At 44.5% G+C, this 27,998-nt stretch overlaps 1 protein-coding gene and 1 long non-coding RNA gene across 3 annotated transcripts; both read left to right on the top strand.

The window, feature by feature from the left end:
- Nucleotides 1-315: 315 nt before the first annotated feature.
- On the top strand, nucleotides 316-3,356 carry LOC135423181 (uncharacterized). Its single transcript, XR_010434733.1, has 2 exons — nucleotides 316-1,541; nucleotides 3,205-3,356. It is a non-coding gene; the product is annotated as an uncharacterized LOC135423181 (long non-coding RNA).
- Nucleotides 3,357-4,732: 1,376 nt separating this feature from the next.
- SNX8 (sorting nexin 8) lies at nucleotides 4,733-27,923 on the top strand. 2 transcript variants are annotated; one of them, XM_064673162.1, is made up of 12 exons: nucleotides 4,797-4,901; nucleotides 5,885-5,958; nucleotides 12,777-12,967; nucleotides 15,159-15,276; nucleotides 17,736-17,857; nucleotides 18,203-18,283; nucleotides 19,199-19,359; nucleotides 19,768-19,900; nucleotides 21,013-21,081; nucleotides 21,886-22,035; nucleotides 22,434-22,583; nucleotides 23,320-27,923. In XM_064673162.1, the coding sequence occupies exons 2-12, from the start codon at nucleotides 5,925-5,927 to the stop codon at nucleotides 23,431-23,433; spliced, it is 1,323 nt and encodes a 440-aa protein (XP_064529232.1). In that variant the 5' UTR covers nucleotides 4,797-4,901; nucleotides 5,885-5,924; the 3' UTR covers nucleotides 23,434-27,923. The 2 variants fall into 2 exon arrangements, with proteins under 2 accessions (XP_064529231.1, XP_064529232.1); XM_064673161.1 differs by lacking the exon at nucleotides 5,885-5,958 and having other exon boundaries at nucleotides 4,733-4,901.
- The last annotated feature ends 75 nt before the right edge of the window (nucleotides 27,924-27,998 follow it).

The raw sequence follows: 27,998 nt of genomic DNA, 5'->3' as shown, positions 1-27,998 counted from the left end.
AAGATGGCGCTTCCTTCCATTCTACTGGGGTTGGGCCCGGCCGAACCATTTTTCGGGAGGCGCGAGGCGCCGTGACATTTAACTGGACTGGCACACAGTGAAACCTCCCTGCGTGTGCGGCCGCTCAGCGGATGCCGCTGCTCAGCGCTGCGCAGGCGGTGACAGGAGAGCGCACTGGCGCGAAACACTCTCCGTCTCCCCCCTGCAAACCGTCCGCCATGGGCTCGCCCGAAGGCTGGCGGGGCGCGCGCGCGGGCGCTACCAAGCTGGTGCGGAGAGGGGAGGCGCGGGGCGCTGCACGGACACCGCCGCGTTTGTGCCGGGGCGCGGCGAGCGCGGGAGGCCAGCGCCCACCCCCGCGGCGGCGGACCCCCGTGGTACTGCCCGGCGGCAGCGCCACATCAGCCGGGCGCGATGGCGGCGGTGGGGGCTGAGGGGGCACGTCCTCACACACCGCCTTCCAGCGCTCTATTAATCCCTACCAGACCTTTGTGGGGTTAAAATAATATTTTCCGTGAGGTAAAAGGTGAGGGGGGCCATGCCCTGGCACCGCTGCACGCCCCGGTGAGCGCGAGAGGCCTTCAGAGGGGCGGTGACATCGCGGTGCAGTCGGACACTGAGTAGGGACAGTGATCTGAGGGGTCACAGTGCACAGTCCTGGCGTTTTAGGATGATTTTTAAATGGTTTTAAAGCTTGAATTTATCTTTCACACCGGCTACCAAGGTGACTGACCATCAGAGAGACCTGGCCCCGCGTTATCGATTAAACCACTGCCTTCCGTCGCGGGCGCTTCAAGCTGATGAAAAATACGTAGAGTGTCACTTTTCTCAGCATGTGTGCTAATACAGTATGTTCAAAGTGGCTAAGGGAACCTGGAATTTGCCTTCTTGAGGTGACAACTGTAGAGGAAAAAGAACAGTTCTCGAGGAATAGTTCTGTGCCCTCTTAGGAGGTGAACACTTGTGTTTTGAGTAGGACTTTTGGTGGTTTTATTTTTTTAGCCCAGTGCTTTCAGTCAGATCATCAAAGCAGTAAAAATGCCAGCATTAAAAAAACAAACAAACAAACAAACAACAAACAAACATGAGAAGAGCAGAGCAGATATTATACTTGGCATTTTAAATTTAGACCCCGTTGCAGTATCTCTCATGTTTTGGTAAAATCTCGAGGGAAGATGACACGAAGCAAAGGCGGACAGCCCCGTTGTGTGATTTATCGGGCAGTCACACGATGGCAGCCGAGCTCCACTCACATTCCCTTCGCCGAGCGTGTCCACTCCTTTCTGGAGCCACGGGCAGCACGTATGAATGGAAACGATGACTGGCACTTTGTGCGGCTATTTTTTCCCCTCATTATATCATGGTAGCTGACCAGACTTTGACTCCCCAGTCAGCAGAAGCACCGACACGCTGAAGTGAACAGAGAATGCTGTTTCCTGCCATCACAACCACATATTTCTCCAAATGTGAGGGAGGAGGTGCTGCCGTTCCATTCATAGTCCCAGCTGGGTCCTCAGTATTCCATTGCTCTCCAGGACTGTGTATGTGGTCTCTGTTCCTTTTCACCACCCCCACAGTTGTCTGTATTGCTGGAATATGCAATTTCTGCAATTACCTTTCTTCCTGTTTGCATTTTCCCAGTCACTTTGGTTAAACTCTGGATCTAAACATTGGATCCTCCTTTCCCTGACTTTGCATGGGCTGTTCTTGGCATTTTCCTGTACTTTTCAGCAACTTCTGATTTATCTGCTCTTCCTTCCTTCCCCTTTTCCTTTCTTCTGTTGAAATTTCCCCTGAGTCCCTGTTTTATCTCACTGCTGTTCTTTTTCCTCCAGTCCTCACTCAGCAATCTGAGGGGAAGTGGAACAACTTTTAAAACCAGAGATTTTGGCACTGGCAGCTGAAGCCTGTTCCTTTAAGCATTCCACATGCAAAACTCCCAATCAATGGGAAATCTGGGGAAGGAAATCTAGTGGGAATGGCTTTTTATAGCACAACCCTCAAACCACCAGCGCCTCATGAATTTCAGTGTGTGCAGGTGATCTGAGAATAGTGGAGCTGACAGCTCTGCTTCCTAAACTGAATTCTGAAGGAGTAAGCAAGCTCTTGTATGAAATTCTATCTAATGCTGACAGGACGTGCCTGGAATGAGGCAGGGCCTCGGGTGGGGACCTGCTTGTGCATTACATTGGTCACTACATTGGGCTGGTTCTGCCTGTCTGCCCTGCTCTGGGGAGACCCCCCTGCAGAGCTGCCTCCAGCTCTGGGGTCCCAGCACAGGAAGGACATGGAGCTGTGGGAGTGAGCCCAGAAAAGCCACCAAGATGATCAGAGGGGTGGAGCACCTCTGCTGTGAGGAAAGGCTGAGAGAATTGGGATTGTTCAGCCTGGAAGCGGGGTGACCTAATTGTAGCCCCTTCCAGTGCCTGAAGGGAGGTACAAGAAAGGTGGAGAGAGATGTTTTACAAAGGCCTGGAGTGACAGGACAAGGGGAAATGGCTTCATACTGACAGAGGGCAGGGTTAGGTTAGATATTAGAGAAAAATTCTTCCCTATGAGGATAGTGAGGCCCTGGCACAGGTTGCCCAGAGAAGCTGTGGCTGCCCCATCCCTGGGAATGTTCAAGGCCAGGTTGGACAGCGCTTGGAGCAACCTGATCTGGTGGAAGGTGTCCCTGCCCATGGCAGGGGGTGGAACTAGAGGATCTTTAAGGTCCCTTCCAACTGAAACCATCCTGTGATTCCGTGATTCTATGACATGTGCCCTTTTTATTTTATTGTTTCTTTGTGTTCGAGGTTTTCCAGAAGCTTTCACTGCAGTTACAGCGAATATAGAAGTGTTCAATGACTTATGTCAAGCAGAGTCTTTCTGGCCCTGTTCAAAAATTATTTCTGCAATTGAATTATTTTTCACAGTATTTTTCTTCAAGACTCCAAAGCAATCTTCAGTTGAGAATGTCTTATTTATACCAAATAAATAGTTATGCTATTAGCTTAAGTACAGACCAATCAAAAATCTATAGCTAAATGAGAACGTGTTGATTCCTCTATTCATTTTCTCAAAAAATGCTATATAGGCGAAAAATCCTGTGGGGCTTAGTTTTCAGAAGTGCTGAGCATGCAAAACTGCTCTGCTGCTGTACAAACATGATTTGAAGGGCCTCTCAGCTCAAATAATGCCGTGCTTTTCTAATTTTATACCCAGCTTTCGTCTGCACCCACGCTCTGGGACTGAGCTGGAACAGCACCGAGGGAGGAGGAGAAGGAGAATCACTCGACTCATTCACATCTTTGTAGCAGCACAGAAAGTTTCAAGGGGGAGCCTTATGGTTGCAATTACACCTGAAATAATTCTCACTTCATAATTTTCTGGTTTAGTTCTCTCTGCATACGGTGGACATAACCATTTGTCTTCCTGTGACTAAGAAATATCAGGAACATTAACTAGTGAATGCATCCAATGCTTTGGATATTGAAAATATAAAGCCTTATTATGGATTGGTAATATCTCAATCTGGAGGTCCAGAATCTATACAAATTTTTGCTTGTTTGATGGTGTTTTCAGGAAAACCATATGTGCCTTACATTTCATCAGGGTCAACCATATCATTCCTGACTAATAAACTACAGGAAGTGGGGGGAAAAAATCAGTAATAAAATGAGAGGTGCTCATACCTGCAATTCGTATTTTTATGCAGTTTTGGAAAGGGTATTTGCATTCCAAATGCTCATATTTCTGTGCTTTCCTGAATAGGTTTATATTGATTTTTACCGTATTTACCTGTATTAGTGCATTCCTTCAGGAGCAAAGCACAAAATGTACAATGGCATTTTCTTTGAAAAAAACATTAAATAACTACTTTCAATTTATCATTAAGAATATCTCATAAAAATCCACATGCATCCAAAATATAGAAATATATTGAATATAAGAAACTTCATTAATTGACTAGATGGCAGCAGAACTGCCGTGGAGAAAGGGAACTCAGTGAAAGAAAATATACCAAAATTATCTGGGAGTAATTAATATGATGAGAGGACATAGTCTTAATCTCACCAGGAAAGGTTTAGGTTGGACATTAGGATGAATTTCTTCTCAGAAGGGGTGATTAGACATTGGAATGGGCTGCCCAGGGAGGTGGTGGAGTCACCATCCCTGGAGGTGTTTAAGGAAGGACTGGACTTGGTGCTGAGTGCCATGGTCTGATTGACAAAGGTGCTGTTCTGTTTTAGGTTGGACTCGGTGATCTCAGAAGTCTTTTCCAACCCAATTGATCCTGTGATTGTCTGACTTAAACCCCAAAGTACAGCCTCAACAACAATTTACCTACTTTTCATTGCTCACAACAAAGTCTCCCTGAACTTCACATTCCCAACAACCATCCTTTTCAGATTTCACGAAAAAAAAAAAAATCAGTTACATTTCGGAATAATCCCGTATTAAGCCCGTGAGCCGATCGCTTCTCTTTATATGGTTTAAGATGTTTGGAAGATTTGCTATTAAGATGTTTGGGAGATTTGCTATTAAGATGTTTAGGGGATTTGTTATTAACCCCGCAGCGGTTCCGAAGCGCTCGGAGCCATCCCGTCGGCGGCAGGGACGGCTCCGTTGCCCCTGCGAGAGCCGCGGGGTGCTGCTGTGCGGGGACACGGTCGCGCAGTGGTGGCATTTGTCACATCCCCGGCGGGCACAGCCGCCCGTGTCAGCCCTCGCCCCCGGCCCCGTGGGAGGCGGCTCTGCCCGCCCGCCCCGCCCGCGCTCACGGGCGGGCGCTGCGGAGGAAGGGGAGGGAGGGGAGGGGAGGGGAGGGGAGGGGAGGGCGGCCGCGCCGGGCCGGCCTCACATGACCGCGGCCGCGATGGACGGCGAGCCGCCCGCGGGCACGGCCGGCACCGGCACAGGTACGGGGGGACACAGGGGGATGTGTTTGCGGCGGGGCCGCCCCCGCTCCGTGCGCTGCCCGCCCGCTGCCCGCCCGGGCGGTCGGGGCCGCGCTCCCCGCCAAAACCGGCGGGGAAGCGCCGCCACCTCCCCTTCCTCGCCCCGGGGCGGCGGGGCCCGGCTGCGGGCGGGGCTGCCCGCGGCGGTGCCGCTGAGGGTCCCGTCCCGTCCCACGGTGGGCTCTGCCCCGCGGGGGTGAACCGGAGCGCCCGGGCCGGGGGGTTTGTACCTGCCCGCGGAGGTCGCCCCGGTGCCCGGCTCGGTGCCCGGCTCGGTGTCCGCGGGCGCTGAGCTCCCCGGAGCGCTCCTGCGGGGCTGGACGCGGGGCCGGGGCGCGGTCCAGAACTTCTCCCGTGGGGAGTCACGCGGCCGAGCGCTCCCTGCGCGCCGGGGACACTTCATGTGGCCCCTGCTCCCCGCCCGCCGAGCTGGACCCGGGCACGGTGGAGCCGTTCGGCAGCGGGCAATGGGGCAGACCCCGCGCCGGCCCGAGCGGAACATCCAGCCTGGAAACGCTGGAGTTTTGGGAGCGCGCAGCTGGATCTGGGATGGAGAAACTTCGCAGCCAAGTGCTGCCAGCGCTTGTTGCGAAATGATAGATGGAGGGAGCTCCTGGGTGAATTGAGGGAATAACATGTTGGACTCCTTAACGTTTAGACTGAGGGAAACTTTTAGAGGGAAACAGGGCAATAGAGTTCTCTCAAGTTCTCTTTAAAGTGGCTAAAGTTTTGTACCTGCTGCGTGCATAGTGCTTTTTTTTTTTTTTTTTTCTCAGTTTTGAAAAGAAATTGAGTAGAAGTTACTAGTAGGTGAGCCTAATGCAGGGAAAAATGGTTTGGTTGGATTATATTCAGGATCCAGTGGGTATGCTTTTGTTAGGCCTGTGATGCTCCTGATGCAGATAATGCTTATAAATAAATTATTTTGGAATATTTCTGTCCAGGACTGATGTAACATATTGAGCAGCAGCCTTTGTGGAAAAAATGTCCTACTGTACCAAAGAGAGAGCTTGTTCAGGTATGTCTGTTCTGGATTTACCATCTGCTTCAGGAGCCTTATAGAGATAAAACAGTTGTCTTCAAGTGGAGTACTGATCTGATTAACTTCTGGTGATGGTGCTTCTGTACCTGTCTAATCTACTCAGCCCTGTTTAGAAAACTTGGCTTTCTTTGACAACGATTATATGGTGAGCACTGAGAGGAGGTGTCTAATGGTTTTATGTAAAGAAAAATAACGCTGTGAACGCAGGAATGTTTTTATTTTAGGCATCATGATGAGAGGTCAGAGATCTTGGAAGTTTCACACCCATGTGTAATTTTTTTGGAGATCAGCAGCTCGTCATAGTCCTGGCAGGGATCGTTAATGCCCATCTTGGACAGCACAAACAAATGCTGTCTTTTTGATTTTGCAGAGTTAAAAGTACTTTAGCATAATCAAGAGAGAGAAGAAAAAGGATAATGTCTAATACATTAAAGTCAGTTAATGTTGCAGAGTTGCTTTTATTGACTTTTCTTTCCTTTTGCTTCCATTTGAGTGTTTTGCAACGATTGCAGGGAGCTAATCCAGGTGTGTTGGCTGGGGAGGGAGGGGGGTGTTTCTTTTTCTTCTAATGGTAAATCTTTAACTGTGTGTGCAGCCTGTGGAGGGCTTGGTGGGAAGGACTCTACAGGTTATAGACAGCATGATTTGCACATAAATAGTCTGATTTCCCCAGTAGTCTTCAAGTTTTATGGGTTGGTGCAGGTAGATGGAGAAAAATTTACCAGTTACAGACATGTGGAACTGGTAGAAAAGGACGGGAGCTTGATAATTACCTTTCAACAGTATTTGGGATGTGAATGAGCTGCTTCTACCTGTGAAATGTGTGAAAAGACCACTGGGAGGCTCAAGTGTGTGGAGTGCCAATGCCGTTTTTTTTAATGCTTAAATGCTGACATCGAGTTTTCCCCCAGTGTAACTGGGAGGGTGAGAAACAGGCAAGGAAGATGAGAAGCAAAACAAAGATAAACCATTTCTTCTGATGGGATGTTCTTGACCTGTGTAAGGACAGATGGTTGTGGAAATTTGCCAGTTCTGTAGTCAGGCTAAAATGTCCTTGTAAAAATTTCCCAGAGAACAGTTATGTGGGTTGTTGCTTGCTGGGTTACCATTTTGGGTGTGAATTTTTACACTTCCAGCCTCTTTGTGAGAAGTGGTAGTTTAGAAGTCTTTCACTGTGAGCTGGGATCGTGCCCTAGTGAGGATTTGACTTTTTGTCTCTGTAATCCTTGGGCACATTCCTCCATGGACTTTTCTCTGCTAATCCTGTTATTTCTTTAAATTGTGTAGCTCCATCCCACTTTACTGTGTGTGCTACATCTGAGGACTGTGGCTCACGACTGACTTGTGAATGGAATGTGTTCCTTGTATTCCCAGACTTGGGAAATCAATTAATGAGTTGATCTAACAGCACAGATCAAAAGAGCAGGGTGCTAGGCTTAAAGGTAGTTCTTTACACACAGTAAATCTGTGTTACATTGGAAGGGGGTAAGTTGCTGTTGGTTTTTTTTTTCTGCTGGAGTGTGTGACTGTGATATTCTGGGAAGCAGTTGGAGGCCTACAACTGTAGGGGAATGCAGAAATGCAGGTGCTTTCAAAATATTATTAAATAAAGCTATAGCCTCAGCTATTTTTGAGCTGTGCCATTGCTTCTCCTTTTCAATTTTAGAAGCACCAAGTACTGAATAACAATCTTAAACTTAGTTGGAAAAAAACCCCAAAACAAACAACCACCAAAAAAACCCCTCCAGAAATGAAAACCAAATTACCCTCAATATCTCAAAAACAAAGGAAAATATAAAAACTTAACCAACCAACCAACCAAAAAAAAATCCCCAAAACCCCAGACCAGCTAGTGCAGGGTACATATTTGACATCTGCACTGAGAAAGCTGTGGTGATGGTTTTCAGTTGTTGGGTTTTTTTTTTTTTAAGGAGAAAAACAAAATGTTGGAGCCTGCTTTCCAACATCTAATTTTGTGATAGTATGTGTGTTACTTTATCTTGTCTTGTTTTGGTATTGGAAAGCTTGTATTTACAAGGGAATTGTTGGAAAGGAGAAGGAAGGGCACTCTTAATTAGAGTGAAGCTAAATATAATTACTTTTCCTGTACCCAGTTAGAAATACAGACCTGCCTTCCATGTTGAACTCAGAGCTGTGGAGCAGTTGGCTTTGTTACATAGACTGATTCCTTTGCTTTGCTCCTTTCTGAATAAGAATGTCATGGTTTTAAGTTCCTTAAAAAAACCCAAACAAGTTGCATACAGTGGTTAAAAAAAATATGTAAAGCCTTTAATAGGAACAAAGTTTTGTTTGCCCTTTTTTTTTTTCTTTTTTTTGTGGGACTTCTGTTTTTCTTTCTGTGTTTTTAGGGGATTTCAAATTATGTAAGATTTTAAAAAAATAGAACGAAGAAGGGAATCTATTTGAGTTTGTAGTTGAAATCTGCACCAGCTTTCAGAGAGGCTGATGTGGACAGTGGATTCTGGAATTATGGAGGAATGTGTTTGACACAATAAGGGGGAAAGGCATTTCCATAATTCCTGAGGCTTTTCATGAGAAGACAGAAAGGAAAGGGAAATGCTGATGAATGATATTTACATTGCTGCTTTAGAATTCCTGGCCCAGGAGTTTGTAGTGGAGCCCTCATTTTTTCCGGGGAGAAATCTGAGGTATCTGTGTACAAAACCAGTTTTTGTACTCTTTTGTGTTTCCTGTGGGTTGGATCCCCTCTGCTCCCCACAGCTGTGATCTGTGAGGATGGAGAATAAATCTTAGCTGTTATTCCTAAAGGTTTTGCTTCCTTTCAAACTCCTTCCTCCTTCTAGAAAATATGCTACTAATGTTACAAGTAATTCTCTGGCACCATCTGCTTAATCGTGTCTGATAAATTTATCTGATTAGCACCTGGTGTAATAAAGAGTTTGTATCAGCCATCAGTAAAATGGAGATAAGGCCTCCAAATCTGATTGACGGAGCTTAAATAGGGAAGGGAGATCAGTGGCGTGATTTGCTCCTGAGCTTCCAGCCCTGGCATTGCTCCTCTCTGCTGGATGTGCTTCCCTGTAAAACCTCAGTGCAGCTGACCAGATACTTGGAATTCTACTCTGGCTTTCACAAATGCATGATTTTAGGAATTTACGTGGAGGAAACTGGTAACGGTGGAGGGCAGGTTGGTGCCTGGTTGTATCACTGGAGTAATGAATGTCAGGTGCTAACTGAGGTGTGAAATACGTGGTCTAAAGTGGAGAAATTTTCTATTTCAGTTGTTCTCTGGGTGAGTTTCTCAACTCCCTTCAGTCCAAAGGCTACCTGACTTGGCACAAAAAAAAAAAAAAGAAAGTATTATGCAGTGTTTTCGTTGCTGTTTTCTTTTACGATGTAACAACAATTAGGCCATGCTTTGAATGCTTCTTCAGACTTTTATTTCTTGTCATCTTGTTGTCTTCTTGTTTGCATATGTGTGTTTATATGTATTATTTTTAACTTTTATATTAACTTGTTTTCAGTTATATCAGTCCACTTCCTGATCTCTTATTGACAACAGATAGAGAAACTGCTGTAGCAAGAGTGTAGCTTGCAGGAAAAAACTGGTTTTTATTTTTGTCTGCTTTTCAGTGTTCCAGGGGACCATTCCATACCTCGTTTCTGTATTCACTTGCTGCTCCCTGTATATAAACTTCACTAGATAATGATCTGCTGAAACCGAAGGGAATGTTTTCAAAATTAGCTGTTCTCCAGCAGAGAGTGCGTGATGGGAAGCATTAAGTGTTCTGTTACAATGCATGTAAATCCTTTTACTGGTTGAACACAGGAGCTCATACCAATGAGTTCCCACTATTATCCACCATTCCTGGCCAGGGCTCTTGAGGCTGTTCTGGAATAGGCTGTTTAGTAAGTAGAATGAAAAATGGGCTGAAGAATAGCTCCAGTATATATTGCTCTGTAGGGTTAGTGTTAGTGCCACGTTAAGTGTTTCCTAAAACAGGTTAACAGCTGTTCCAAAGTCATCTTCTTGTGTTATCAGACCAGAGTCTGAGGGTGTAGATTCAGTCTGAGTAGCTGTCTTGTTGATAGCGGACACGCTGAGATTATTAATTAAACAGTAATTATTCAGACTTGTTTGCATGGTTGTCTGGTTTGTGTGATTTCACACGTTTAGACAAGGTTGAGGTGTAAAGAAGCTACAGAATATTTCAGGGAGAGCCAAATGTGTGAGCTGCTGATAAAGAGAAGGTATTTCCTGTAGGGGAATTTTAGAAAGCAAATTTAGAGAATAACTTGATGAAAACTGGAGAAGAATTACCAAGAAAAGAGCAACATGGCTGAATTGTCAAAGAAATGTGGAGTCTTGTCTGGATCTCTGGGGGGCTTCACACTGTAGATGTCTTAGGGAGTAATGTGGGTTCAGATCACTGTAATGAACCTGAGAGTCCTCAGCATCACTTTGGCTGATTGTGCTGCAGGTTCTGGGTGTTACAGTTGAAATACTGAGGGTTTCATGGTTCATCCAGTATTATCTTTTCTTCTGATACCTGTCTTTTGCCACTGGGGTTTCAGTAGTTTACCAGACAGTGCCGAGCCCAAGGTCAGGGACCAGTTTATGCTGTGAAAGCACTGCTTTGTTGGTTGTCCAGCAGAAGGATGGGAAGCAGAGACAGTGAATCAATAGGCAGGAGAAGGTTGTGTCAGTACAGATTGGCACTGCTCTTAGGGAAGAAATTGGGGTGTATTTTGAGTAGCCTCTCCTGGGGAAGCCAGCTTGGAGCAACTCCCTCTGCAGCGTGAGCCAGTGTTGAGCATCACAGAGGGCTCTGGAATTCTGTGTGTGTGTGTGTGCGCCTTGGAGGAGTAACAACATCTGCTGTGTCATGTTGCACTTCATTGCTGTGTCTTGAGCAGTTAAACCCAAGAATTACAAGGGTGGACACCCAGAGAACCTCTGCTCTGGAGGTCCAGGATGCCTTGTGCTTTCCATAGTTCTTTTTGTGTGTATTTTTGACCCTTCTTCTTGATACTGTGATTTGTTGCACCTTGCTGCTCCATGAAAGGTCAGGCAGGCAAGGATTTTTCTGCTCAAGAAAATCTTCTGCCTTGAATTTTCTTTCCTCCTTTTTCTTTCAGTTCAGCATCTCTCTGAAAAGTGGCTGTACAGATGTTATCACTTTATCCAGCAGTGTCCTATGTCAACTTTGAATTAGCTTGCATTATTTTACTGCAAATTTCTGGCAGGTAGCTGGAAATTTTTAGGAGCTGCTGCATAGGTGGGGTTAGCAGGTGATATATATTAGTCTAATAAAGCAGAGGTGTTAAGACTTGCTTCTCTGAGTCACATTAGCAGGCATCTGAAGCCTGATGAGACATGTGGAATAAGGTCATTTGTCCTGGATTTGATTTCCTTAAGCCATTTTGTGGAGCAAATAATGAAGAGTCTGATCCCATGTATCTGAGGAACTGAAGATTATCTGTTTTCCCCATTTATCAGGGCCTGGAGCACATGAAGGAGCAGGTGGGAAATCCTTATCAGGAGGAGGTCAGAGTTTCAAGTTAAGGATATGAGTTCTTGTCTTCCCTGAGTTTATCTCTTACAAAATTTACAACTTTTTGAACTATGTATCAAAGCTTAAAGAAATGCTTATTGCTTCCATAGTGTTACTGTCTTTTTGTGTTCTCAAAACTGTAGATACATTTAGGAACTTCTGCCCAATGGCAAGGAAGGGATGATGAATCCTACCTGGCTTTTCTGGGTACCTTTTCATCAGTGGATTTGACTGAACTCAGGTATGGGCTGAATAGGTTCCAGGGTTATACCCACATCTTTCCCACTGATTCTTATGTGTGGAATGGGTGGAAAAAAAAGGATTGCTTTGAAAACTAATGTAAGCTTAGTTTACAGCCACACAGTAGTGTCGTTATGAAGTCAAACTGAGATAATGGACTCTGGTCAGTCACTTGATTACTCTCAATCATCAGCTTTGCCCCTTCTTTGATGTAGTTTGTCCTCTGGGGCCACATTCTTAAGACCTATCTTTTTTTGACTTTGCATCTAGCAGAGGATCAGTTAGACTCTCTCTATGCAAAGCTGCCTAGCTATGATTGAATTCACCCTTGAAAGCTGTTTGTTTTCTAGCTGTGAGCAGTGGAATAGGTTTGTTTGAAAGATTTTGCCACAGCTTGCTGTGATTGAGGAATTGTTGTGTTGGTAGCCCTTGTTAGGAACCCTTTCCCCGATCTTGAACTTGAGCATGTTGACATAGTAAATTATTGTAATTCTCGCTCACTGTAGCATAGTGTCAGAGAGTTTAATAAAATTATGCCAAATGAAGTGTCTCCTTCCTTTGTAATGACATGCAAAATTAATGGATTAAATTTCTGCAGCGCAGTAAAATGACACATTTTTCTTTCCTTCCATGAGTTGTTCTAGGCAGGATCCAAAAGTGCTGAGCTAGGGTTTTGTTCATTTTGGCAGATCCTGCTGTGGTGGGAGCTGGACAGACAGGAAATGCAGGCCTCTTAGCTGATTCACAGAACAAATTTGGCCTGTGATTCTTTGCTTAGTAGGGATGTCTTTCTGACTGGATATAATTGGTGTTGCTCCTGGGTGTTGTGAGGAGGGAGGTACCAATGTCTTGAACGTGTGTGAAGCAGCATAACCTCCTGGGGGAGTGGCCTGGCTGGTGTTCTGGTTGTGTTGCACCACTCTGGGAGCACCAAGCAAGGGAACAGAATATTTTAAGGCTACTTCTTTTACTGTACCTTATCAGGTCTACTGTTTTTTTCCCCTTTTTGTCTTCTAGATTTGGCAAAGCCTCCAGTAAATGAACCAAGGGAACCGGAACAGTTTCTAATGCAGATGCCCCAGGGAAATCCACTGCTGCTTTCCCACACCCTACAAGAGCTATTGAGCAAAGATAGTGTGCAGGTGGAGCTTATACCTGAGAAGAAGGGCCTTTTCCTGAAACATGTGGAATATGAGGTTTCCAGCAAGGTAATGTGAACAAGCACTGGGCTCCGTGAGAGTGTATCCTCTTTATGGTGTCTGTGCAGTTGCTACTGGCAAAGTCTTGACTGATTTGATAGGTGTGTTGGGTGATGCTGGTTGTAGGTTCTTCTCTTGGTATAAGAGAAGATTGAAGATGATTTCCCTTTTCCTGTTTGTAGTGCAGCCAGTGAAATATGTCTCCAGTAGCTTCTGTGTGTTTTTTTTTCAAGGAGGAAACATGTCCTCTTCCAAGCAGACCATGTGTGATTGACACTTCCCAGACCACCAAAATATCAGTTATTGAGTAGTGCTTGAACTGTTCTAGTCATCATTGTGTGTATTCGGTGACACATTTGGGTCACTTGTCTGCAGTGACCTTTGGGGCTTTAGGTTTTTTAGGGTGATGTCCCTAAGTTTGTCAAAGACTTGTGAGGGGAAAGGGCAGACATGGTGAATGCTTCTGTGGGCTTTCTAGGAATGGATGTTTATTTTTGCCTGTGATTTCAGGGCGCAGGACTCAGTGACCCTGGTGGTCCTGCAAGGTTTTGAATTTAGGAACCCATGACTGATTCCTTTCAGTCGCTGTCATGTCTCCTGTGGCTGTAGAATGATGCTGCCTCAAAAAGAAGTGTAGCTTGGCCTTGAGCTTCATCTGAGATTCTACAGCACAAACCAACATCAGATTTCAGAGCAGACTGAAGGGAGGCCCTTGGGGCTGTGTCTGTTGGGCTCCAGTTGTGTCTCATTGCTGTATTTTGGCATAGTGCCACTGTAAGTGGTGGATGACATGCAGTGCAAATGTAGTGAGGATGAGTAGAGGGCTCTGTAGTCTTTCCTATTAGTGGTTGAATCTGTAGTAATAGTGTGTGTGGGGTTGTGGATTATTTATTTATTGGTTTTAGAGGATTTCTGCCTCCTAAATGTCTTGTTCTAGCTGCTACTTAGCTCCTTTGGGAATGAGAAAACAGTTTCTTTGGCCTCTTCTACATATTGATCTAAGAAATGCAGCTTGAAGGCCTAAGGTTTTAAAGGAACTTTCAGTCTTTGTTTATAGCTCTAACATCAGTGTGAGGTCTCTCCTCTTGTGAGGTTTAATTAAAACATCAGGCATTTGGGTTGAGTAGTAGCTTAACGTGGTCTAAGACTGTTTTGCCATCTCTGGATTTAAAACTGGTTTAGAGAAAGATCCTAAGAGCTGGAGCTCAGAGACTTGCAGTACTTCAAGAAAAGAGCTCTCTAGAGCACTTTAAAAGTGTCAGCACTCCTTCCCAATGTTCTGTCTAATTTGGAAGACCAGAGAGTTTGAGGGGGTAATGCTATGGAACCACGGCAGATTTAGGGATATTTGCAATTTTTTGGGAAACACCTTCCTCTCCACTTTGTAGTCTCTTTCATCTTGTGTGTGAATAAAACCAGACTTATGTTTTTAACTGGAAGCCTTATTCTCAAAAGGACTGTATGAGGTAGGCTGACCCGGCTCGACATCAAGTGCCCACCAAAACTGCTCTGTCACTCCCCTTCTCAGCTGGGCAGGGGAGAGAAAATGCAAAAGAAGGCTCATGGGTCGAGATAAGGACAGGGAGAGATCACTCTCCAATTGCCTCATGGCCAGTCCAAGGGCTGCAGGGGCACAGCTGTCTCACCGTGGGCTGCACCCTGGGCTGCAGGGGAACCTCAGCTCCGGTGCTTGGAGCACCTCCTGCCCCTCCTTCTGCACTGACCAGGGGGCTGCAGAGCTGTTACTCTCACATATTCTCACTCCTCTCTCTGGGTGCAGTTTTCTTGTGCACTTTTTTTTCTCCAATACATTATCCCGGAGATGCTGCCACCATCACTGATAGGCTTGGCCCCATCCTGCAGCAGTTCCCTCCTGGAGCTGTCCGGCATTGGATCTTTCAGACACAGGGGCAGCTTCTGGCAGCTTCTCATAGAAGCCACCTCTGTAGTCCTCCAGCTACCAAAACCTTTCCATGCAAACCCAATACACATAATCAAGTGATGGCTGCTTTTAATCTCCTCCATCCTTCCCACCACAAGGCCTCTAACGAGAAATAGGTTGTTTCTGCAATCTCTGGTTATGATTTCTTTCTTTTCTTCCTTTTGCATTTAGGGCAGCTGACACCAAAAATAAAAAAAAGTAAATGCTGCTGCTGTCTGACCTGTGAATTGACTTATTCTCCCCTTTTCTTAATTGCAGAGGTTCAAATGCTCAGTCTACAGGCGATACAATGACTTTGTGGTGTTCCATGAGATGCTGCTCCAGAAGTTCCCCTATCGCATGGTGCCGGCACTGCCACCAAAGAGGATGCTGGGAGGTAAACCTGGGTCTTGCTTTTTGAGTAGAAGGGTCTTGGTCAAGGTGATAGTGTTAAAAGTAAATGTTTAAAAGTAAATGTCGAAAGTCTTTGCTTCTGCTTGGCTCAGACAACAAGTTTGACGTTATAATACACAATCTTGAGGTGTGAATTGTTGCCATCCTAGAAATTCTTATAGGTGAGATATTGATGTAAAATTTCAGTGAGGTTTCTTCCTGTGGAATGGCTTTCCTAATAAGATTTTAGGTGTAATTCCACACAAGAGCACGGCGGAGCTGCAGGTATTGGTTTTTAGAAAAACCTGTTATGATGATCATTGTTTAGTGGTGGACTTGGCAGTCTTAATTTAACAGTTGGATTCAGTGATCTTAAAGTTCTTTTCCAACTCAAATGGTTCTATGATTCTGTGATCTTTTTAGCATAAACAGAAACTGAAACCTGAGGCTGGAATCAGTGTCAGGTCATTCAAGTACACTTTAGCTGTTAGCCTAAAAACCAGTATCCCAAGACTGAAGCATATCAAAGCTCCTTCAGTAACATTTTTCATTAATCTCAAATATTGACACTGATTTTAAACATTTAATATTTCAAATGTTGCATAACTGCATAAAATCCCGCCTTGTTTAATACTTAATCTGCGAAAGAACAAGCTTTTCACTGTCTCCTCTCTTGCCCACGGCACTAAGCTCGCTGTGTTTGAATAAATAATTGATTTCGGTTGAAGAGTCTGTGCATTGCTACAATAATTGGTAAACAGTGAGCAGAGCAGGGTGTATAGTGAACTGGAAGACAGCAAAATCCTGGCACTGAAAAGCTCCAGTGGCCTTATGTTCTTGTGATGGAATGTGAATTGTGAAGACCTTTCTTTTGGGGTTGCGAAACCCATCCATTGAATTGAACCTGATTCAGTGTTCTCAGCCAGAGGTTCCAGAATTTCCACTTCATGCAACACCTGTGAGTAAAGCAGCCTTCTCTGATTAATCTCAGTGGAGAGAGGATGTTTGAAAGAAGCTACCAATATATATATAATTTGTCAGTCAACTGTTATTTCCTTGTGTTGCCACTGTGTTGATATTTCTGTGCATTCACCAGTGCATTTCTTCCCATGCATATCATAAGTTTAAGAAAAAAACCGATAGGATTAGTTCCCAGACTGTGCTAGGAGACCAGTTCTAATACAGTGCAAAGCTGTGATAAGGCAGAGAGTGCTGATTGCCTTTAGTCCAGCGACTCTGCGTGTAGAAGAGCTGTGGAATTGGGCTTAATGGGAACTGCAAACAGGAAAAAGGAAATGGAGTGGGTAGTTCTTGTTTCTGAGCAGGTTAATGGGCTGACACAGGATTTGATGGATTAGCACAGATGTGTGACATTTGCAACTTCCAAGTCCCAGAGCTGGATGGACAAAGCCCTGTGCTTTGTCCTTGGTGTGCTCCTCTGCTGAGTTACATTGATGCTGGTCTGCTCCCCTCCTTCTGTCATATGAAGGAAGATTGTTCACCTGCTCTGCTCCTTTTGGAGGACAGCAGCCAGCTGGGGCAGATCCTGTAGGAAGTGTGTAGGTTACTTCAGAAATGTCCACGTTGGCTGAAGTGTGAGCAAAGCCAAATCAAGATCTGCAGCCACAATGACAGAAAAAGGAATTGGTGGGTGGTACTGTACTGAGGATCACTAGTGAGAGTCCTCACAGCCAGCAAACTGCCAGCTTAAAACTGAGGCAAAAGAGTAATAACCTTTCATGATATGAGAGCGTTGGATCAGAGCATTCCTGTAATTCCCTTCTATGCTGCTTTCTTTTCCTTCAATCTTTAGTTTAATTTTTTATCATTCATCGTTCCTGAAAAACTCCAGGAACTTTGATTTACTGCCTTACTGCAGTATTGCCAGATTGAAATTCTTCTTGTTTCAGCAAGATGAGCAGAATTCTTTTAGTTTGACAAGTAAAGGCTCTGGATGGATGTACTGCAGATTGCTGTGCAGGTCTTCCGAAGTGCTTTCTGACATCTTGCATGAAAGAGATGGATACTGATCCTAGTATCCATCCAGTATCCTGATGGATACTGCCAAACAGACTGGGATCCCCTCTGCAGACCAGCTGTGAAGTTGATTCAGAGGAAGAAGAATCTTTGTAGGCCCACAGTTTGTAAGTGGAAGTTTCAGGCCTTAGGTTTGGTTGTTTATCCTGCTTACCTGCCCCACCCTGCGGAAATAACCCCACACAGGTATATATGCTGGATTTTGGAAAGATATAAAGAACCACCTGATGGAGTATTTATTCAAATGGTCAATCTAAAAGATTGGTTTTGGGAGCTGACAGAATGTAGGTAACCGCTCCTTGTTTTTGTTGCAGTGCTCAAGCAAGGGTTGTAAGTACAAGGAAGTTAGTGGCCTGAGTGCTTTTCTCTTTCTGAGCAGCTGTAACGTGAGGTGCATTAATTGAAATTTTGTGTTTCTTCCTGTAGCTGATCGAGAATTCATAGAGTCGAGGAGGAGAGCGCTGAAGCGTTTTATAAACCTGGTGGCTCGACACCCCCCTTTCTCAGAAGATGTGCTCTTGAAACTCTTCCTGTCATTCAGTGGCTCAGTGAGTGTTTGTTAGCAATAGTCCTGAGTTTGCATGTCTGCCTGTAACTGCTTCACTGGGCACAGGGTTCAGAATTGCTTCTGACCTACATGTTTTTGCTCCCTGTGACGAGGAGAATTTTCTCTCAGTAGGTGTTTCTACAGCTGGAAAGTGGAAGGTAATTTCACTCAATGCCAGGAGGATAGTATTTTGAAAATTATAACTGTTCTTAAGGGAATACAGATTATGCTTTTCCTTAAATTAAACCTAACCTGGGTAAAGCTGTACGTGTCTTACTGTTGAGATGCATCTGAGACCTTTGTTACTTAGTTCTTTCATGCTGATTTGATTCTGTATTTTCTCTAGGATGTACAGAATAAGCTAAGGGAGTTGGTCCAGGGAGTAGGAGATGAGTTTATGACCTGCAAATTAGCCACCCAGGCCAAGGTATGTATAGGAATTTTTTGCAACATATTCTGGTTTGAATGGCTCTGTTCTCCTGGTGGATCAGTTATGGCATTTGTGGAGTGATGGACACCTTAGGTAGGAGACAGTTGTTTACAGAGTTTGAAGAACTTGTAACTTTATCAAAAAGATCAAATAAACATTTGACTCTTAAGGTCCTGATATTTGTAGCTAAATGCTGGTTCATGAATATGATAAAGATTAAACAATGAATCCTGCTCAGAACATGTTTCTCAGCAATTGTACTTGCATAACAAACACATGCACAAATTGCACAATTTAAAAGCTAATATCTAGATGGATGTCTTTCCCAGTGTTCATGCCCTCATTCTGTCTGTCTTTTTCTCCCTGTGGGAGAGCAATTTGGACTGTTAGAGAGAAGTTAGTTATAAGTTCTCCATATATCTGTTTATCCCAGAGATTAGTGCTATGACAAGTTTTAAATCTACTGTGTTCATTGAGCAATTTTAAAGCAAGTTGTTGTTCAGGTTCCTGCAGTGCTTGCAGGAGGTTTTGCAACTGGAGCTTAGTTCAGGTTTTTACCAGTGATACACTGGTCAAAAAGAGCTGAACTTTCAGTTCATTCTTGACTTTACCGGGCTGGGAGTTACCAGTAGGATTAGGTTAGAACTTGTGAGCTTGAAACCTTCACAACCCCTGTTTTAACTGCACACTAGAATTGCAGATCTTGTCAACTCTGTCTACACTGGGTATTTGAACCTCTTTATGCCTCTGAAAATTAGGGCTATTTGTGTGACATCTGACTTGGACAACTGAATTGGAAAGGTGATCTCTTCAGGGTTGTTACAGCGTGGCGTGAGGGAGTGAGCACTTTTTCTCTGCAGACTGTGGTGTGCCTCTGATTTACCCACCGGTAACCTCTCTGTACTCCTTCAGGACTTCCTCCCATCTGACATACAGGCCCAGTTTGCTGCCAGCAGGGAGCTCATCAGAAATATTTATAACAGCTTTTATAAGCTTCGAGACCGTGCGGAGAGAATCGCTTCTCGAGCCATTGATAACGCCTCCGACCTCCTCATATTTGGGAAGGAGCTCAGGTAGGTTTGGAGGAACAGGCTTTGCTAATATGAACATTTCTACTGCTGTTTCAGAACTCAAAACTCTTGTAAGGCCTCCAATCTGGTGAAAATAGGTATTCCAGTGCATGCTGCAGGTCATAATCAATTTTTCCTACTATAAAAAAGGAAATGCACACTTACCATTAAGGCTGCATTCCCTAGAACATGAGGAAACAAAATATAAATACCTTGGCATTCAGGTACTGGTTTTATTGTCTCTCTCCCCAGTAAGTGCACAATTAACTCTGCATTTGTGTTGGGGCAGTAGCAGCTCAGTACTGTGAGCTGTTTAGACAGATTTGAAACTCTGAACTGCTCTCTGCAAATAAGTTTATCTGCTTAGTGGAATTTGTCTCCTAGATGTGACTGTTACTTATCTCCTTCCAGTGCTTTGGGCTCAGACACTACCCCACTTCCTTCCTGGGCTGCTTTGAATAACAGCACTTGGGGGACTCTGAAACAAGCCTTGAAGGGTCTGTCTGTTGAGTTTGCACTTCTGGCAGATAAGGCTGTGCAGCAGGTGAGTTCTTGACTTTTGTCTTTTTCTTTTTTTTTTTTTCTTTTTGTAACACGGAGGTGGTACATTGCTGCCCTAAACTTCATCTTTAATCACGAGCTCTGTGGACATAAGCTCTTCAAGAGTTAAGAAGGAGATGGTGATTCAAACTTTCGTCCTCAACCACCAGCCTGCTTGTTCAAGCTTGAATGAAATACCTGGACTGTGTTTAAATGGGGAAAAAAATATAACTGGCAAGGGAAAGGAGGGAAAAACTTGCTTTCTTTCTTAATTTTAAATGATTATTGCACACGTTAAGTTGTACTACTTCAGTGAGCTGTCCAAGAATCCTGTGTTCTGTCTTACTAATCTGCTACAGAGAATCCAGAATAAGTTATTTCTGAATCAAGTTTTGAAGTTCATGTACTTAAACATTACATGAGAGTGATTCAGACAGAAGTATCATATTCCTGTGTAAGTGTGCAGTGTGGTAATGACTGTCAGAATAATGTGAGAAAACGACAGTCTGGAAAGGAAAGGTAATAATTTTGTCTTCACTGCTCTTCATCTCATTGTGTTAAAACACTGAGCATGCTTTTGTAGATCAGTCAGACCAGGTCTTTTTCTCCAGAGTTTACGCTCCAGAGAGCTCTATTGATACAGGAAGAAAAGAGAGTATTTTGTAAAATAAAAAAACTAGTAGTTAAATTTGGCTTGGTGTCTCATCTCTGCCTTCTGATGCATGAACTATTATGGGGAACATGCAGGTATTCAGAGCTTTAATGGATTAGTTATCTTGTAAGAAGGGAAGATGAAAGATTGGAGGAATCTGCAAGAGCAAGAAATTCCAGGCAGAGTGTGCTGAAAGGACTGACATGCAGGGCTGTGAAACCAACTCCTCTTGTTATAGTGATCAGTCAGTTGGAAAAGCTGTTCCTGCCTCAGTCAGGTCTTTGTTCTGCACACTGAAGACTAAACACACTCCAGTGCCATCTGAAAGCTTTTTGATGCAGTTGTGTAAGCACCAATGTGCCCTGGAGAACGCAGTGAGAGCCTGCGTGGTGTGGGGAGGTGAAGGACTGGGATGTTGGTTCTTGCCAGGCTTACGTAAAATGTACTTTTTCCTTGTTTTCTAGGGTAAACAGGAAGAGAATGATGTGGTGGAGAAGCTGAACCTTTTCCTGGATTTACTCCAGTCCTATAAAGTGAGCTCTGCTGTTCTTCTGCCAACGAGAAAGTTGTTCAGAGCAAGCTTTTTAGAGGGTGTAATGCCAACTGGATGGAAAACTGTCTGGGAGGCCAGTTCAGAGGCAAACTGGGCATCTGGCAGAGGGAGGGGAGTGGCTGTTGGCCATAACCAGCTCTGCAGCCTTACTGATCAGCTCGGCTTGTGATGAGAACTTGCCAAAGAGCAAACTCTGCAAGGAATTTCAAAATACAAATGCTTGAACTATATGGATCAGCTAACTTTTTATTTTCAGATTTGGCTGCTTCTGAGTCAAAACAGTGAACTAGATCACTACTGGTTTGCTCATGGAGATATGAGCCGAGTTACAAATTAAAGAATTTTTGTTAATACTAATCTATGATCAAAGGTACTTTTTATAGAAGCACCTACTGAAACTGTATGAGGCAGCCTCTCCTGACATTTCCAGGCCTGGACTGAGATAGAAGGACACTGGCAAGCTCTTACCACAGTTAATTGCCTGCACTCAATTTTGAGAAGGTCAAGAAAAGATAAGAGGCCTGATAAGATCCAAAGTGTTGGCAGAAGTGATGCTCCAGGCTGCCTCTTGAGCTCACTGGTCTGAGTTCAAGCAGGTTTTCTTGTTTTCTTGAATTCTAAGCTACTGGTGGTTTTTGACCCTCTTGAAAACTAAAGAACAAAAATCTGCAGCAGGGAAGTTATATAAAGCACAACCATGTGTTTGTGTTCCTGATGTACTTGGCTGTGTGTTTGCTGACTCTTGGCTTCCACTCTGTACCTGTTCTTTTCTTTTCCCATAAAGGACCTGTGTGAAAGGCACGAGAAGGGGGTGTTGCACAAGCACCAGCGGGCGTTGCACAAGTACAGCATGATGAAGAGGCAGATGATGAGTGCCACTGTGCAGAACAAAGAACCAGAATCAGTGGAGCAACTGGAGTCTCGGATTGTGGAGGTAGGGCAGGCTCCTGGGAGAGCAAAGGGTGGTACTGGGCTCTGTGATGGTGCTACTCTGTCACATTTGCAAAAAGCCATTGGGCTGAAAGGGTAGCCTGTGCTTTGGGAAATCTGAGCTACCTGCTGTGCCACATGGAAAAGGTGTTTGTTTTCCTCCACACTTACTACTGGCCCTTTGGCAGCACATGATTTGCAGGAGCTGTGGAAATCAGCAGTCTGCAGGGTGGAAAGTGCAGTTGCTGTTGTATCAAATGGGTTCAGGACCTGCCTTTTTGGGTTTTTGATATGTGTTTGAATTGCTGGTAGGGTCAGGAATGCTGTTTTCTCCTGCTGTAAGTGAACCTCCTTGGCAGCCCCTTCCTGGCGATGCATTTCACAGAGCTCCTCTTGTTTCAGCAAGAAAACGCGATCCTGACCATGGAGCTGCGGAATTACTTCTCCCTGTACTGCCTCCATCAGGAGACACAGCTCATCCACATCTACCTGCCTCTCACCTCTCACATTCTGGGGGCCTTTGTCAACTCCCAGATCCAGGGTCACAAAGAGGTGCGTTTTTCTGGACTGTATCCTTTCCCCCAAAATATGAATGAGAATTTGAATGTATTTCTTTTCACCTGTTGGCCTTCATCCTCTAATCATCTGTCCAGCTGGGCTATTTCATAACTTAAGAAGTCATCTAAGGTCTTTCCAGTTTGGAGTGAGGATCAAGGCTGGCCTCTAACTCCTCTAAAAGACTGTATCTTTTTGCAGCAAGTTGCTGTTTTTTTCTTCTTTTCTTCTCTCATCAACTATCCTATGGGTAGGTGAAGAAGACCCAACCATTAAATAGCTATTCTGTAATGAATGATGTGTGTTTGCTGAATTAATCTGTTTTTTTGTGGTGCTACACAGAAATTGTATGACAAGGAACAACTTCCTTGCTTTTGCTCTAAGAGCTCCTTTTTGTTAACCCCTAAATATGGCCTTTAATATTTCCCATATACAGACTTCCTTGCATTTGTTGTATTAGAAAAGTCTCTTTCAGCTCCCTTCCTTCCCTTCAGTGAAGGAGTTTGACCAAGGTATGGGAAATCTCCCTTCCATGCATGCTCAGGAAAATGCTCAGGGAGCTCCAGTAGCACCAGTCTGGAAGGGACAATCTGAGTCCACTGAACTTCCCGAAAACATTTCAGCAAATTTGTGTTGTGCTTTTGAGTACCTGAAACTGCTGCTAAAATTCAGTGTGGTGAGATTGTTACCTACCGTGTGGTCACGGCTGTTTTCTCTCCTTTTCCACTCACAGATGAGTAAAGTTTGGAATGAATTGAAGCCGAAGTTGAGCTGCCTTTTCGTGGGATCTAGCAGTATGCCAACTCCACCACTGTCACCTCCAGAGGGAAATTTCTTCTCCAGTTAATGCTCCGAGCATCCTCCATGGAGCAAGAAGGGCAATCAACGAAGGGGTGGGACCTCTACCTCCAGATGTTAAAATGAATCCTCCAAACAGCTATTTTTTTTTTTTTTTTTTTTAATACTGCTGCTTTGAGCTGCTCTCTGATTTAGACAGACTGGATGTGGGGCAGAACATATGGATATAAAGACAGTCTCTTAATTTTGCAGTACTCTGGGGCAGAGCTGATGTTCATTGTCCTGCAGACACTCTCCACAGGGTCGGGATGTGGCCTGGCACAGCGAGTGCTGCAGTGCTGTTGCTGATGCCTCTGCATCTTGTACTAACAGTCCTCCAGTCATGTTTATCTGCAGCTGTGCTGACACATCTCTGCACTGAAGTCTCTGAAGTGCTGAGATGAACGGGATAACTGAAGCACTTGCTTGTAGTGGAGATAAATTGCCTTTTACGCCTTGGAGGGCCTGTGTTAGGGACATGTGTGCATAAGGAAAGCTGAAAGCCATCCCCCATCCCGTTGTAGGTGTCTGGATTTGATTTCTTACTGCTAGACCTTAGCACAAAATGAATGAAGTGGTTGGATTTTGTAACCCAGCTGGGCAGGGGTCAATGCTGCTGTGTAATGGGGTTCTCCCATGAGGTTGGATGGACTGTATTGTCAGTGTGTTTCCCTTCATGGTTGCAGGGCAGCCTGGGGACTTGCTCATATTTTTCAGTTTGGGGCCAAAGACAGCTGGGTTCAGGAACTCAGAGGAGTTTGCCTGGCATAAATGAGAAAATAATTGAATAAAACACTCCTTAACTGTAATCCAGTCCTACTACATGAGCAGAACAGCTACAAGGTAGCTGTTTTCTTCTGGAGGTTCTGATATCCCTCTGTTAAGTAGCTGTTCAGGTCCATTGGAGAGCTGCTGACCCAAAGGCTGGTGTCTTCTTTGGTCTAATATCAGAAGTATTCTGTTATACCAGCAGGCTGGAACACAGTGCTGATAAAATTCATTAACAAAAAAATCAGTATTTATCAGGATGTTACTGTCATTCTTTTTCCTGGCTGTGGGTAACACTGGAGTGTGTTTGTGAAGGACAGGAGACAAGTGACAGTTCTCATCTCTAAAAACAGCTCAGCCCTTGGTAGTGGGGTTTTCAGAATGATTTGTGATTGAGATAAAGGGACTAATCTTTCTCCACTTTGTATCTCCAGTGACTTTCCCTCGGGAGGCAAAGGGGAGGAGAACAGGAGAACGTGCACATCATGTTACCTCGGGGGAAATGGTGCACATCCTCCAGAGAAACTGATAATCCAAGGAGCTGCAAACGTCTGCAGCAAAACTGTGTGAACAGGTCTCTCCTGAACCTGCCTTCTCTGGGGCCAAAATAGCTTCTAAAGGGGAATTTGAGATTTGGCTTCTTAGCATTTTCTTTGAGTAGGTAAAAAGGAAGCATATTAATAAGGATGAGTGCTCGCTGTCAAACTGGAACCATTACAGTATTTTTCTACTGGGGAACTTCCCCATTAGCAGGAAATGTATTTAAATCCTCTAATCACAAAAGCTGCTTTTTTTTGTTTTGATAAATTTAGAAAACTCAGTACAGCATGAAACTCTTCCTAATCCAGGTGGAAATTCTGGGTTAGTTTCTTCAGCTAAGAGCAAGATAAATTACTTGCCTAGTTTCATGAGACTGGAATAACCATTCCTCACATTCATCAAAATGGGATAAAACAGAGTGATGTGGGTGAGTTCCTTGGGTGCTGGGCCTTAAGCAGTGTGTAGCCAACCTAGCTCAGAATGCATTAAGAGCTTTTTCCAACAATTCAAATGTTAACTTGCTTTCCTCCTGTGTGTGGGCCTTGTGCAGTGAGACAGATGAAGTGCAAATGGCTGTGACAGGTTTGATTCTCTCCTGAAGGTTTCCAAAGCGATGCAGGGGAGATTCTGCTCACAAGGCAGAGCAAACTGTCAGAGGAGGGAAATGTTTCTACAGTCCAGTAACAAAGAAGATTATTATCTCAGGAATGGCACAGAAGGTTTTTCTGCTTAACCTTGTCTTGGTTAGGAAGATGGTTTGTGGTTCATGTGCAGAAAGCGTGTTACCAGATTTTTACATGCTCTTTACCCCTGGCATCTTTAGAAGGTGTTGGCTGGTTATGGCTGGCTTAGTCTGAGCACCCATCCTCCCTTGTTTATTATCCTTGTTTTCTTGATGTGGTGAGCAGTCAAAGTGAGAAAATACTGTATGTTTTGGGGCAAGATCTGATACCTCTGGTGGATCTTCTGTGTAATTTGTTTGACTGGGCAGTGTTCCATGGGAGCACTTGCAAAGCATTAGCTGGAATGGAACTTTGCACTTCTCATTTCTAGAAAGAATTTCTAATTTTGGACTTTATTTACAATCAAAAAACAAATCCCCCCAAAAAGCAAACATCAAAATGACATTTGGATTTTAGACTAACTCCTCTTTCCTGTTCTCCTCGAGAACAAGAATTCTACAGTCCAAAGGCAGAGATTGTAATAATGATAAACACAGACCACAGGACCTATAAAGGAACTGGAATTACATTGAGAAAACACCTATTCCTCCATTGTCAGCCCTTGCCTCTCTGAGGAGAGCAGTTTTGGGGGTGGGTTTTTCTTGTTTTGCTTTTACTCTGTTCACCTGGTATTTGAGAACAGAGGCCTTGTATTCTCAAAGCTGATCCAGCTGTTGGCACTTTCAGAGTTTATTTCATACTGGACTGTCAAGCTTCTGTCTCATTCCTAAACACATGCAGACACTATTTCATACAACCCTTAGTTTCCAAACCTTTCCTTTGGGAGACTGGTCAGTGTGCAAATAGAACTGTTATGTTTACCTCAGTATGTGAGGGATTTCCTTACTGTGTTTGTTCGTTCAGCTTATGGATCTGTCAGACTTGGAGGGCAGCATCAAGCACAGCTTCCCTCCCCTGCAGGGATGCAGCAGGGAATCCAGGGGATCCATCAGGCTGACTTCAGCTGCCTGTCTGCCCTAGTCAGTGTGGGGGAAACAGCTGTGGTGACCTCCATGCTACTGCCTTCTGCAGTAAACACTAAGCAAACCAGGCTGAGGAGTGTGTGCTGCCTATCCAAGAGCTGATGCTCCTGTAAGATGTGATGTCAAAGTGTTAATGTGCCTTTGTGAATGGAAGCTTTTCTGTGTGTGCTCGAGGTCAGGGGACCTTCATGTGTTCAAAACAGCGATGGTAGAAAAGGCCTCCAGTTTTTCTGTCAGTGTCTCTGTCAGGTCTGTTGTGTAGGTACCAGGGTGGTCAAAGCCTGAGACCCTGAAAGCTGCCTGAAAATTGTTCTATCAAAAGGGCTCTATGTTTTTGTCACTTCTGAGGGATTCTCTACTTCCAGCTGTGAAGTGGCTTTTTGTCCAGTATCACGTGTTGAAAGACTCCAAACTGTATTTACAATACAACTTTAATCTTTGATCCTTCTTTCTCTCTCTTTCCATCCTCCTTGCAAGTCGCTCCTCCTAAGCTGTAATGTGCTCAATGATGCCTTGCTGCATTCCAGTGCTTTTACTCTCCTACTTTGATCATGCAAGGGTGTAATTCCTGGAACTTGAAACAGGCTAATTTACACCCTTCAGTTTGTGCTGTTTCCTAAAAGACAAAGCTCACCAGCTGGGGACAGAACTTAAACCACATCAGTCTCACAAGAGCAGCAGGAGCAGTAACATCCCAGCTCTTTGACATGACCTGGAAGTCAGGGCTGGGGAAAGCATCCTCCTGAAAGGACTGACCTGACTGCAGAGAGGGGATGGCAAAGAGGAGTGCAAGCCTGAGCTGTGCTTGTTCTGTTCCTTCCTAAATCCTGGAGGAACAGAAAGTAATTCTGTGTGATTCTGTGCTCTCTCTCACCCAGCAGTTTACAGTTTCCACCAGAGAAAAATCCAGATATAACAGGTATTGGCTGTCAGTCACTCCCTTTCCTACCACACAGTAAGGTCCTACACCCTGGTAAAGCTGCCTGTCCTCCTGGGCTTATTCTCTCTCCTACTTGCCTCGAGCCATTCATTCTCTGTTAGAGCAGCCAGAAGCCCTCACTGCCAGGTCAGGAGCAGAGGTGGGTATCAAAACCTCTGTAAATAACTCAGTGTGCAGCACAAAAGGAAAAGTAAGGTTTTAAGGTGTTAATTCCTCCTCTAAGTCTGAGCTGTGGCTTGCTGAGCAGATGAAGAAGGGCATTTTTGAGTGGGTATTTTCAAAACTGCTGGAGGGAGACAAGAAGCAAATTTCTGTTCAAAGGGTGTGAATAGGGCCTGCCTGGAATATCCTGTATCTTTGCTTTGCTCAAATAGCCTTATGTATGAAGCACTTTATCCAAATGCAGGAATTAAAGAACTATTACTACAGCTGGTAGACTGGAAATGTTTACAGATCCTACATTACATTCCAAGATTCTATCTGTAAGTGTTATATGTTTGTAAAAGTGTTTAAAAAAAAGAAAAAACAAAACTTGTGTAAGAAGCTACATATGTGATGTGTTATTTCTAGCACAGTTGGATTAAACTTTTGCTGGGTTGGGCTGACATCAGTGCTGAGCAGT

Source organism: Pseudopipra pipra, chromosome 16, assembly GCF_036250125.1.
Source record: "Pseudopipra pipra isolate bDixPip1 chromosome 16, bDixPip1.hap1, whole genome shotgun sequence".
In the NCBI taxonomy this organism is placed as follows: domain Eukaryota; kingdom Metazoa; phylum Chordata; class Aves; order Passeriformes; family Pipridae; genus Pseudopipra; species Pseudopipra pipra.
Note: the sequence above shows the minus strand (reverse complement) of the source record. Positions and strands in the feature narration are given on the sequence as shown.